Genomic DNA, 13,203 nt, shown 5'->3' with positions numbered 1-13,203 from the left:
TTTTTGATGGTCTCAAAATTCTGATTCCAACCATGTCCGTCCGTCCGTCTTTCGAAATCACGATTGCAGAATCCATGGTGGTGGAATCCCAAAATTCGGCCCGACCGAACTTGAAACGATTTTATTTCTTTTCTCTTACTCTTGCCCCTTTAAGTACAACTTAACCATATTAATTTTATCTTAAAGAGCATTCTCAGCACATTTTTAATAAAGTCAATCCGTTTGTAACATCTCGAAATATTGATCCATGGCCCCACAAAGCATATATATTCATGATCGTCTTAACATTCTGAGTCGAACTAGCCATGCGTTTGTTGAAATCACGATAGTGGTCGAACGCGTAAACCAAGTTTCGAGGTGTCTCCCACCACTTGATCTTTCCATCGGGCATTTGGTCTTCCCGGTTTGCGTGTACCACGGCGTTTGCCTTCAAAACTTTTAGGGTACAGCTTTCGATTCTAGACCAAAGTGTTGCCTTAAAAAAACAAATATCGCATCATCAGATCTCAACAAAAAATTTCAATCTTTATTTATATAACAATAAATCTAATAAAAATAATGGATAACTTTTTTTAATATTTAAAATCCCAGAGAATTGGAAATATCATGAATGTAAAGAGGTAACCTCGTTTCCAATGAACATTTCTGTATAGCGAAACATTAAAGAAAACAAGGACGGGAATTGTCCTTTGGCAAATAACTGGTTTCGGTTGTCAGTTGATAACATCAATCAAAATATCCCTTGTAGTACATCCAAGGTAGGGTAACTTCCAAATGTTTTTGTATACGCTCTTCTTTAAGCACGAGAGCCTTTGCCTCAACGCTTTCCTCGGAATCACCCACAAGATTGTCCAATGTTGCAGATTCCACAGGATTTGCCAATGCAGCAGGCATTATACTAAAGGCGGCAAAAGTACCTAACAAAATAAAGGAAAGATCAATGTGAGAGTTATAATTTAATAAAAGCAAAGGAAACCATAGGAATATTCTTATACCCTCCACCATAGAATGGAGGTATACTAATTTCGTCATTCTATTTGTAACACCTCGAAATATGCGTCTGAGACCCTGTAAAGCATATATATTTTTGATCGCCATGTCATTTTAAGTCGATCTAGCCCTGTCCGTCCGTCCATTCGTCAGTCTGTCTGTCGAAAGCACGCTTATTTCAAAGGAGTAAAACAAGCCGCTTGAAAATTTGCACAAATACTTTTTATTAGTTTAGGTCGCTTGGGATTGTAAATGGGCCCAATCGGTCCATTTGGTGTCACTTCCTGTGCTTAGTACGGCGCAAATCGGTACATAACCTGATATAGCTGCCATATTAACCGATCTGGGATCTTGACTTCATGAGCCTCTAGAGGACGCAATTCTCATAAGATTTGGAAAACATTTTGTACAATTTTTTTTGACTTTCAACATACGTGTCTAATATGATCTGAATCGATCAATAGCTTGATACAGCTGCCTATAAACCTACCTGCCAATTTTGCTTCTTGAGCCCTTACAAAGCGCAATTCTTATCCGAATGGACTGAAATATGTTCAGCATTCATTTATGGTCCGAGTCGGACTATAACTTGATATAGCTCCAATAGCACAACAATTCTTATTCAATATTCTCTGTTTGCCTAAAAAGAGATACTGCGCATAGAACTAGACAAATTCGGTCCATGGTAGAGGGTATATAAGATTCGGCCCGGACGACTTGTTTCTATTGCGCTCATTTTAATTTGAACTAGTTCTTATTCGTACAAGCTATCTTATGGAACCGTTCGAGTCAGATCGCTAAAAACTGCCACACTAATGCAAAAAAAAAAAAATAAGACAAAAGTCGGACTGTGCCGACTATATAATATCCTACACCTAACCTATAAGTAGAAATTAGAAATATCACTAAATGGGCGCTTAATCTAATTCTGAACCGATTTTGTTGGACTTTGGCTGAGGTTTTCGGATGGGTAATAAATGATGTTACAAATCTAGCGAATGCGCTAGTCTATGGACAAGAAAAAACGATATTCACGCTAAATAAATGTTTCTCGGAGTTCATTATTGTTATTTCTATACTCTTCACCATAGGATGGGAGCATACTAATTTCGTCATTCCGTTCGCAACACCTCGAAATATGGGTCTAAGACCACATAAAGTATATATATTCCTCACTCATAGAAAAAGGTTTGCTGAAAATAGCAAAATCTGTCTGCTGAATATTGGTAGTTAATTTTGCTGCAGTTGTAGCAGTAGTTCTGCTATTACAGCAGTTGTACTGCAATTTCAGAGCAGTATGCTTATTGCTGAATAAAAATTGAGCCCTTTAGGGGCTCAAGAAGTAAAATATGGAGATCGGTTTATATGGGAGCTGTATCAGACTATAGACCGATTCAGACCATATTTGGCATGTATGTTGGATGTCATGGGAGAAGCCGTTGTACAAAATTTGTGCCAAATCGGATAATAAATACGCTCTCTAGAGACTCAAGAAATCAAGATCCCGCATCGGTTTATATGGCAGCTATATCAGGTTATCCACCGATTTAAACCATATTTGGCACAGTTGTTAGATGCCATAACGAAACACGTCATGCAAAACTTCAGCCAAATAGGATAAGAATTGCGTCCTCTAGAGGCTTAAGAAGTCAAGACGCCAGATCGGTTTATAAGACAGCTATATCAGGCTATGGAAGGATTTGATCCATAATAAGTACAGTTGTTGGAAGTCATAACGAAACACGTCGTCCAAAATTTCAGCCAAATCGGATAGAAATTGCGTCCTCTAGAGGCTCAAGAAGTCTGGACCCCAGATCGGTTTGTATGGCAGCTATATTAAATTATGGACCGATTTGAACCATACTTAGCAAAGTATTCGGAAGTCATAACAAAACTTGTCGCGCGAAATTTCAGACAAATCGAATGATAATTACGTCCTTTAGGGGCTTAAAACATCTCGTGCAAAATTTCAGCCAAATCAGATAATTATTGCGCCCTCTAGTGGCTCAAGAAGTCACGATCCAAGATCGGTTTATATGGCAGCTATATCAAAACATGGACCGATATGGCCCATTTACAATCCCAATCAATGTATCTTAATATGAAATATTTATGCAAAATTTCAAGTTCCTAGCTTTACTACTTGGAAAGTTAGCATGCTTTCGACAGACAGACGGACGAACGCGCACCACTCTCAATGGAGGATTTCAGATATCAACAAGTAAAAGCGTGCTAAGATCGGCCGGGCCGAATCTTATTGGATTGCTTTTTTGGAGTTCTTTTCCCGGCATCTCTTCTTAGGCGAAAAAGATATAAGAAAAGATTTCCTCTGGTATTAGAGCGATATCAATGTATGGTCCGGTTCGGACCACAATTAAATTACATGTTGGAGACCTGTGTAAAATATCAGCCAATTCGAATAAGAATTGCGACCTTTGGGGGCTCAAGAAGTAAAATAGAGAGATCGATTTATATGGGAGCTGTATCAGGCTATAGACCCATTCAGACCTTAATAAACACGTATATTGATGGTCATGAGAGGATCCGTCGTACAAAATTTCAGGCAAATCGGATAATAATTGTAACCTCTAAAGGCTCAATAATTCAAGATCCCAGATCGGTTTATATGGCAACTGTATCAGGTTATGAACTGATTTAAACCATACTTGGCACAGTTGTTGGAAATCACAACAAAACACGTAGTGCAAAATTTCATTCCAATCGGATAAGAATTGCGCACTCTAGAGGCTCAAGAAGTCACGACCCATGATCGGTTTATATGGCAGCTATATCAGGTTATGAACCGATTTGAACCAAACTTGGCACAGTTGTTGGAAATCACAACGAAACACGTCGTGCAAATTTCATTCCAATCGGATAAGAATTGCACCCTCTAGAGGCTCAAGAAGTCAAGACCCAAGATCGGTTTATATGGCAACTATATCAAAACATGGACCGATTTGAACCATACTTAGCGCAGTTGTTGGAAGTGATATCAAAACACTACGTGCAAAATTTCAATTTCAAATCGGACCAGAATTGCGCCCTCTAGAGACCCAAGAAGTCAAGACCCAATATCGGTTTATATAACAGCTATATCAAAACATGGACCTATATAGCCCATTTACAATCCCAACCGATCTACACAAATAAGAAGTATTTGTGCAAAATTTCAAGCGGCTAGCTTTACTCCTTCGAAAGTTAGCGTGCTTTCCACAGACAGACGGTCGAACGGACAGACGGACGGACAAGGCTAGATCGACATAAAATGTCACGACGATCAAGAATATATATAATTTATGGGGTCTCAGACGAATATTTCGAGTAGTTACAAACAGAATGACGAAATTAGTATACCCCCATCCTATGGGTAGAGGGTATAATAAAAGATGTGAGTCGATTTGTGATTTTATTTTAGATTCTGGCCCGAGAATTTGCAATGTTGATATACCTACTCTTAAAACTAGGAATTGATTAGAGTTGACAGACATAACTATGACGAGTTTCAATGATACTGTTTTGACAGATTGGAGAGTATTCGAGGAAGCTTCCTTCTCTGATCATAGATATATCTATATCAATCTATCTTTCTTCACGGACAATCATCCAGCAGTTGGCAGGAGCCATGGTGATCAGTTTTAGGAGCTCTGCCTTCTCAGAGGTTCTAAGAGGTCGCAGCCTGTTTGGTGGTATGGGGAGCTAAGGAAACTGAGGCGGACTGCAACGAGACAGTACAACAAGGCCTGTCGTACCAGTCTTGGTACTATTGTAATTAGGAGTCCATGAAGCGGTACAAGGGCGAGGTAAGATTGGCTTATACAGCCACATGGATTGGTTTCTGTAAGTGGAGGGGGTGAACGAATCCTCTGTTTCGGAGAATTCTACCTACGGCCCGGAAGACCCTCGAGAGTGTCCTGAGAGATGACAGAACTTGTACATGGTCTAGTTCTAAAACACTCCTGTTCACAACGAACTTCTCGGGTGCTCGAATGTGGCCAGTAGACCGGTGACTCCAGACGTTACGGATGTCCCTAGGATACAAAACAGTGCTGAGACGCTGAACAGTGGGAGAAAATCGAAAAAACTAGTAAAAAACAAGTAAAAGCGTGCTAAGTTCGGCCGGGCCGAATCTTATATACCCTCCACCATGGATCGCATTTGTCGAGTCCTTTTCCCGGCATCTCTTCTTAGGCAAAAAAGGATATAAGAAAAGAGTTGCTCTGTTATTAAAACGATATCAAGATATGGTCCAGTTCGGACCACAATTAAATTATATGTTGGAGACCTGTGTAAAATTTCAGCCAATTCGTATAAGAATTGGGCCCATTGGGGCTCACGAAGTAAAATAGAGAGAACGATTTATATGGGATCTGTGTCGGGCTATAGACCGATTCAGACCATAATAAACACGTTTGTTTATGGTCATGAGAGGATCCGTCGTACAAAATTTCAGGCATATCGGATAATAATTGCGACCTCTAGGGGTCAAGAAGTGAAGATCCCAGATCGGTTTATATGGCAGCTATATCAGGTTGTGAACCGATTTGCACCTTATTTGACACAGTTATTGAAAGTAAAAATAAAATACGTCATGCAAAATTTCAGCCAAATCGGATAGGAATTGCGCCCTCTAAAAGCTCAAGAAGTTAAATCCCCAGATCTGTTTATATGACAGCTATATCAGGTTATGGACCGATTTCAACCATACTTGGCACAGTTGTTGGATATTATAACGAAATACTTCGTGCAAAAATTCATTCAAATCGGATAAGAATTGTGCCCTCTAGAGGGTCAAGAAGTCAAGACCCAAGATCAGTTTATATGGTAGCTATATCAGTTTATTGACCGATTTGAACCATACTTGGCACAGTTGTTGGGTGTCATAACAAAACACGTTGTGCGAAATTCCATTCCATTCGGATAAGAATTGCGCCCTCTAGAGGCTCAAGAAGTCAAGACCCAAGATCGGTTTATATGGCAGCTATATCCGGTTATGGGCCGATTTGAACCATACTTGGCGCAGTTGTTGGATATCATAACAAAACACGTCGTGCAAAATTTCATTCCAATCGGATAAGAATTGCGCACGCTAGAGGCTCAAGAAGTCAAGACCCAAGATCGGTTTATATGGCAGCTATATCAGGTTATGGACCGATTTGAATTATACTTAGCGCAGTTGTTGGATATCATAACAAAACACATCGTGCAAAATTTCATTCCAATCGGATAAGAATTGCGCACTCTAGAGGCTCAAGAAGTCAAGACCCAACATCGGTTTATATGGCAGCTATATCAAAACATGGACCGATATGGCCCATTTACAATACCAACCGACCTACACTAATAAGAAGTATTTGTGCAAAATTTCAAGCGGCTAGCTTTACTCCTTCGGAAGTTAGCGTGCTTTCGACAGACAGACGGACGGACGGACGGACGGACGGACGGACGGACGGACGGACGGACGGACATGGCTAGATCGACATAAAATGTCACGACGATCAGGAATTTATGGGGTCTCAGACGAATATTTCGAGTAGTTACAAACAGAATGACGAAATTAGTATACCCCCCATCTTATGGTGGAGGGTATAATATGTCATGTGAGAATGGGTAGAGATATCTCTCTGAAATTTGAAATGGTTAGTGCTGACGTTTTAGCAAGATCGCGTTTTGATTTTGTTTCCTTATTTATTTATTATTATAACATTAATTGCAAAGCATTTAAATTTTTTTGATATTTAATAAATATTTCGAAATTTGTAAAACGTAAAATATTTATATCAGAATCACTTTTTTTATACCCACCACCATAGGATGGGGGTATACTCACCTAGTCATTCCGGTGGTAAAACCTCGAAATATTGACCTAAGACCCCATAAAGTATATATATTATAGATCGTCTCACCATTCTAAGACTAGCTTTATGATTTCGACAGACGGACTATGTCCGTCCGTCCGTCCGTCGAAATCATAATAGCGGTCGAACGCATAAAACTAGCCGCTTGAAATTTTGCACAGATACTTATTGATATTGCATGGTTGAGGATTGCAAATGGGCCATATCGGTTCAGATTTGGATATAGCCCCCATATAAACCGATCTCCCGATTTGACTTCTTGAGCCCTTACAAGCCGCAATTTTGGTTCGATTGGGTTGAAATTTTGCACATAGTGTTCTCTTATGTTTTCCAACAACTGAGAAAGTACAGTCCAAATTGGATAAGGTTTCATATAAACCGGTCTCTCGATTTTACCTGTTTGGTTCGTAGAAGCTTCTATTTTGCAGGTTTGTTAGAAGTTTAGTATGTAGAATAGAATTACGTCCTTCAACTACATTTATTTTGTATAAATTTTTAACCCACCACCATGGAGGTGGGTCCCAAGATTCGGACCGGCCGAACTTAGGACGCTTTTTCTTGTTAGAAGTTTAGTATGTAGAATAGAATTACGTCCTTCAACTACATTTATTTGTATAAACTTTTAACCCACCACCATGGAGGTGGGTCCCAAGATTCGGACCGGCCGAACTTAGGACGCTTTTTCTTGTTTGTATTTTATAATAAATTCTCGTTATATACCCACCACCGAAGGATGGGGGTATATTCATTTTATCATTCCGTTTGCATCACATCGAAATATCCATTTCCGACCCTATAAAGTATTTATAAATCTAAGACGATTTAGCCATGTCCGTCCGTCTGTCTGTTGAAATCACGCAACAATCTTTAGAAATAGAGACATTGAGCTGAATCTCTGCACAGATTCCTTTTTTTTTTGTCCATAAGCAGGTTAAGTTCGATGATGGGCTATATCGGACTATATCTTGATTTAGCCGGTTTTGGGTCTTAGGCCCATAAAAGCAACATTTATTATCCGATTTTGCTGAAATTTAGGACAGTAAGTTGTCTTGGGCCCTTCGACATCCTTCCTTAATTTGGCCCAGATCGGTCCAGATTTGGATATAGTTGTCATATAGAGCGATCTGCCGATTTAGGGTCTTGCACCCATTAAAGGTCCGATTTTGCCAATATTTTTGAGACAGTGAGTTGTGTTAGACCCCTCGGCATTCTTCTTCAATTTGGCCCAGATCGGCCAAGATTTGGATATATCTGCCATATAAACCAATCTCTCTATTTAAGGTTTTGGGCCCATAAAAGGCGCATTGATTGTCCGATTTCGCCGAAATTTGGAACAGTGAGTTGTGTTAGACCCTTCGAAAACCTTCTATAATTTGGCTTAGATCGATTTAAGGTCTTAGGCCCATAAAATGCGCATTTATTGTCCGATGTTGACGAAATTTAGAAGAGTGAATTGTGTTAGGCTCTTCAACACACTTCTGAAATATGGCACATATCGGTCCAAATTTGGATATAGATGCCATATAGACCGATCTCTCGATTTAAGGTTTTGAGCCCATAAAATGCGCATTTATTGTCCGATGTCGCCGAAATTAGGGATAGTGAGTTATGTTAAGCCTCTCGACATACTTCAGCAATATGGCCCAGATCGGTCCGGATTAGAATATATAGCTGTCATATAGACCGATCTCTCGATTTAAGGTCTTAGGCCCAGAAAGATTCTCCTATTTCCCCGAAATTTGGGACAGTGAGTTGTGGTAGACCTTTCGACAACCTTCTATAATTTGGCTTAGATCGGTCTAGATTATGATATAGCTGCCATATAGACCGATCTTTCGATTTAAGGTTATGGGGCCATAAAAGGCGCATTTATTGTCCGATGTCGCCGAAATTTGGGACAGTGAGTTGTGTTAAGCCTTTCGACATCCTTCTGTAATTTGGCTTAGCTCGGTCTTGATTTGGATATAGTCGCCATATAGACCGATCTCTCGATTTAAGGTCTTAGTTCCATAAAAGGCGCATTTATTGTCCGATTTTTGGGAAAGTGACTTATGTTAGGCTTTTCGGCATCCGTGTCTATATGGTTCAGATTAGATCAAAAATACCAATATTTTGTTCTACAAAATTGAACAATGACTTGATCCTATTAGACCACTTAATATCCGTGTCGAATTTTTGTCCAAATCGGACCTTATTTCGATAATGCGGCTATGGGTGCATAAATTATGTATTTTTCACCGGATTGTTACGAAATGGGATTTACATATATACCCGAGGTGGTGGGCATTCAAAGTTCGGTCCGGCCGAACTTAATGCCATTTTACTTGTTTTCATAACTTTCGAGTAAACCCTCTCACTGTTTCGTTTTTATACCCTCCACCATAAGATGGGGGGTATACTAATTTCGTCATTCTGTTTGTAACTACTCGAAATATTCGTCTGAGACCCCATAAAGTATATATATCCTTGATCGTCGTGACATTTTATGTCGATCTAGCCATGTCCGTCCGTCTGTCCGTCCGTCCGTCCGTCCGTCCGTCCGTCCGTCCGTCCGTCTGTCTGTCGAAAGCACGCTAACTTCCGAAGGAGTAAAGCTAGCCGCTTGAAATTTTGCACAAATACTTCTTATTAGTGTAGGTCGGTTGGTATTGTAAATGGGCCATATCGGTCCATGTTTTGATATAGCTGCCATATAAACCGATCTTGGGTCTTGACTTCTTGAGCCTCTAGAGTGCGCAATTCTTATCCGATTGGGATGAAATTTTGCACGACGTGTTTTGTTATGATATCCAACAACTGTGCTAAGTATGTTTAAAATCGGTTCATAACCTGATATAGCTGCCATATAAACCGATCTTGGGTCTTGACTTCTTGAGCCTCTAGCCTGCGCAATTCTTATCCGATCAGAATGAAATTTTGCATGACGTGTTTTGTTATGATATCCAACAACTGTGCTAAGTATGGTTCAAATCGGTCCATAACCTGATATAGCTGCCATATAAACCGATCTTGGGTCTTGATTTCTTGAGTCTATTGAGTGCGCAATTCTTATCCGATTGAAATGAAATTTTGCACGACGTGTTTTGTTATTATATCCAACAACTGTGCCAAGTATGGTTGAAATCGGCCCATAACCTGATATAGCTGCTATATAAACCGATCTGGGGTCTTGACTTCTTGAGCCTCTAGAGTGCGCAATTCTTATCCGATTGAAATGAAATTTTTCAAGACGTGTTTTGTTATTATACCCAACAACTGTGCTAAATATGGTTCAAATCGGTCCATAACCTGATATAGCTGCCATATAAACCGATCTTGACTTCTTGAGCCTCTAGAGGGCACAATTCTTATCCGATTTGAATGAATTTTTGCACGAAGTATTTCGTTATGATATCCAACAACTGTGCCAAGTATGGTTGAAATCGGTCCATAACCTGATATAGCTGTCATATAAACAGATCTGGTTATTTGACTTCTTGAGCTTTTAGAGGGCGCAATTCCTATCCGATTTGGCTGAAATTTTGCATGACGTATTTTATTTTTACTTTCAACAACTGTGTCAAATAAGGTTCAAATCGGTTCATAACCTGATATAGCTGCCATATAAACCGATCTGGGATCTTGACTTCTTGACCCCTAGAGGTCGCAATTATTATCCGATATGCCTGAAATTTTGTGCGACGGATCCTCTCATGACCATCAATAAACGTGTTTATTATGGTCTGAATCGGTCTATAGCCCGATACAGATCCCATATAAATCGTTCTCTCTATTTTACTTCGTGAGCCCCAATGGGCGCAATCCTTATACGAATTGGCTGAAATTTTACACAGGTCTCCAACATATAATTTAATTGTGGTCCAAACAGGACCATATCTTGATATCGTTTTAATAGCAGAGCAACTCTTTTCTTATATCTTTTTGCCTAAGAAGAGATGCCGGGAAAAGAACTCGACAAATGCGATCCATGGTGGAGGGTATATAAGATTCGGCCCGGCCGAACTTAGCACGCTTTTACTTGTTTGTTTTTTTTTTTTTGTTGCAACATCACTTAACACAAACTTACCATAAGCTTTGGCTTCATAAATCATTTTATGTATTTCTCCCAGCGAGGGCAATGGCTTCGAATATTTCAACAATTTCAAATTGTCAATCAGATTATCGTGATAATACTTTACGAACTCATCGAAACGGGACACTTTCAAATCCAATTGAACTGAGGTAACATAAAAGTAAATGAGATCATCTCCCGGTGAGGCATAACGCAGCATTTGATAATCAATAATGTAGGCATCGTTGATCTTTTTGTTCTCATCGTATTGGAACATCATGTTGTTACACCAGAAATCACCATGGTTAAGAACATTAAACTGATTAGGATTGTGTTCTACGTTTTGCAGCAGGAAATCAGCATACCCTTCACTCATTTTTAGCAGTTTCTTGTAGTAAATATCCTTGTTCTTCATATCCTTTACAGCTTTTATAACATTCTGAATGGCTGTGCCACCAATGGCACGCACCAATGGTTCGCCATCAGGATTAATGGAACCCTTCAGATAAATATCGTTATAGGGTCCCTTTCGCTCAACGCGAACTGCCGAGGCGGCATGCCATTGTGCCAACTTTTTCAACATAAATTTGATATGATGCGAATCGAGAGAATTTTGTCGATTGACATTTCGAAATTGCAGCGAATTAAGGTCCTCCAACAGCAGATACTCATGCTCGACGGGCAGTTCATAAATTTTAGGACCAAAGCGAACCTCCACACCTACATCGCGATACATTTGCTCAAAGTCGGGTATGAAGTGGCGATAGACTTCCGTTTCTTTGTTGAAGACATTCCATTTGTACATCACATTATGGTACAGATCTGTATCGTGGGCTATCTTGAGAAAGTACGATTGCGTGTGCAGCGAATAATCGGTTAACATCACCTTTATCTGCACCTTAAGGGCAATCGCAACATAATTTTCTCCCGGTCCCAAGGCATCGTAGACCTTAAACGATTTGATCTCCTTATATTTAGGCACGGTTTGTTGAAGAACTTTTTCAAAAATTTTTGGCTCTATCCAGCTCGGTATGTGGGACATAATGTTGCTGTTTAGCGTACGACTGTTAAAAACGAACTAAAAATTTGCTGCAGTTTTCTTCGAAGTTTTGTTCAATACATCTACATTGAGTTTTTGACTACGCGTTCGCTGTACGAGTATTCGTTATAGCCCTGTTAGAAATTGTTAGCTGTTAGATAATTTAAATTTTAATATTTTACTACAAAGGCAACAAAGACAACAACGAAAGAGAAGACGAACGCTAATCGATCGACTTCGATAACTGGTTTTTTTTTTTCAAAAAAAAATAATGATATTAGGCATTGTTTGTGCACAGTGTAACTAGAATTGAATGGAACAATATGTTGCTTACATTGTGATATATGATACGAAAACAAGTAAATGCCGGGCCGAATCTTATATACCCTCCACCATGGATCGGATTTGTCAAGTTCTTTGGCCGAAATCTCTTTATAGACAAACAAAGGATAATGGATAAGAATAGTTATGCTATTTCAGCTATACTAAGTTATGAACCGATTAGGCCCATACTTGGTTTGGCTGTTATAGACCAAAGTGGGATTCATTGTGCAATATTTCAGCCAAATCTGATAAGAATTTCACCCCATAGAAGCTCAAGAAGTATAATCGGGAGATCGGTTTATATTGGAGCTACATCAGGTTGTAAATCGATTTGAACCATACTTGGCGCAGTTTTTGATGGTCATAATTGCGCCCTCTCATGGCCCAAGAAGTCAAGATCCGAGATCGGTTTATATGGGAGCTTTATAAGGTTATTGACCGATTTGGACCGTACTTGGCACAGTTGTTTTAAGTCATAACGGAACACTATGTGTCAAATATCTGCCAAATCAGATGAAAATTGCGGCTTCCAGGGTCTCAAGAAGTCAAATCGGGAGATCGAATTATATGGGAGCTATATCCAAATCTGAACTGATATGACCCATTTGCAATCCCCGTTGACATACATCAATATTAAGATTCTGTGCAAAATTTAAAGCGGCTTGCTTTACGCTATCCCGACAGCTATCGTGATTTCGACAGACGGACGGACATGGCTATACAGAATGAGACGAGACGATTAAGAATATACATACTTTATGGGGTCCCAGATCAATATTTCGTGGTATTACAAAAAGAATGACTAGATTAGTATACCTAGTCATATACCTAGTCTATAATATGGTGGCGGATATAAAAACACATAAAATTCAGAAAAATGCATGAAATCTTTATTTGAATCGATAGTACGGTCCATATAATTTAATGTTTGAAGATTATTT

General features: G+C 39.4%; 1 protein-coding gene across 1 annotated transcript; it reads right to left on the bottom strand.

Annotated features, from left to right (window-relative positions):
* Window positions 1–496: 496 nt before the first annotated feature.
* Window positions 497–11,988, bottom strand: LOC106087284 (uncharacterized). The gene is made up of 2 exons (XM_013252274.2): window positions 10,915–11,988; window positions 497–917 (listed from the first exon to the last, which is right to left on the bottom strand). Exons 1-2 carry the CDS (start codon window positions 11,939–11,941, stop codon window positions 727–729), a joined length of 1,218 nt encoding a protein of 405 aa, XP_013107728.2. The 5' UTR covers window positions 11,942–11,988; the 3' UTR covers window positions 497–726.
* Between the last annotated feature and the right edge of the window lie 1,215 nt (window positions 11,989–13,203).

Source organism: Stomoxys calcitrans, chromosome 2, assembly GCF_963082655.1.
Source record: "Stomoxys calcitrans chromosome 2, idStoCalc2.1, whole genome shotgun sequence".
NCBI lineage: Eukaryota > Metazoa > Arthropoda > Insecta > Diptera > Muscidae > Stomoxys > Stomoxys calcitrans.
Note: the sequence above shows the minus strand (reverse complement) of the source record. Positions and strands in the feature narration are given on the sequence as shown.

Bases quoted from the DNA above. Each gene is read 5' to 3' on its own strand.
- LOC106087284 (XM_013252274.2), bottom strand. From the start codon at position 11,941: ATGTCCCACATACCGAGCTGGATAGAGCCAAAAATTTTTGAAAAAGTT. The intron at 918-10,914 runs GTAAGTTTGTGT...TTATTTTGTTAG, and splicing joins TTATGAAGCCAAAGCTTATG to GTACTTTTGCCGCCTTTAGT.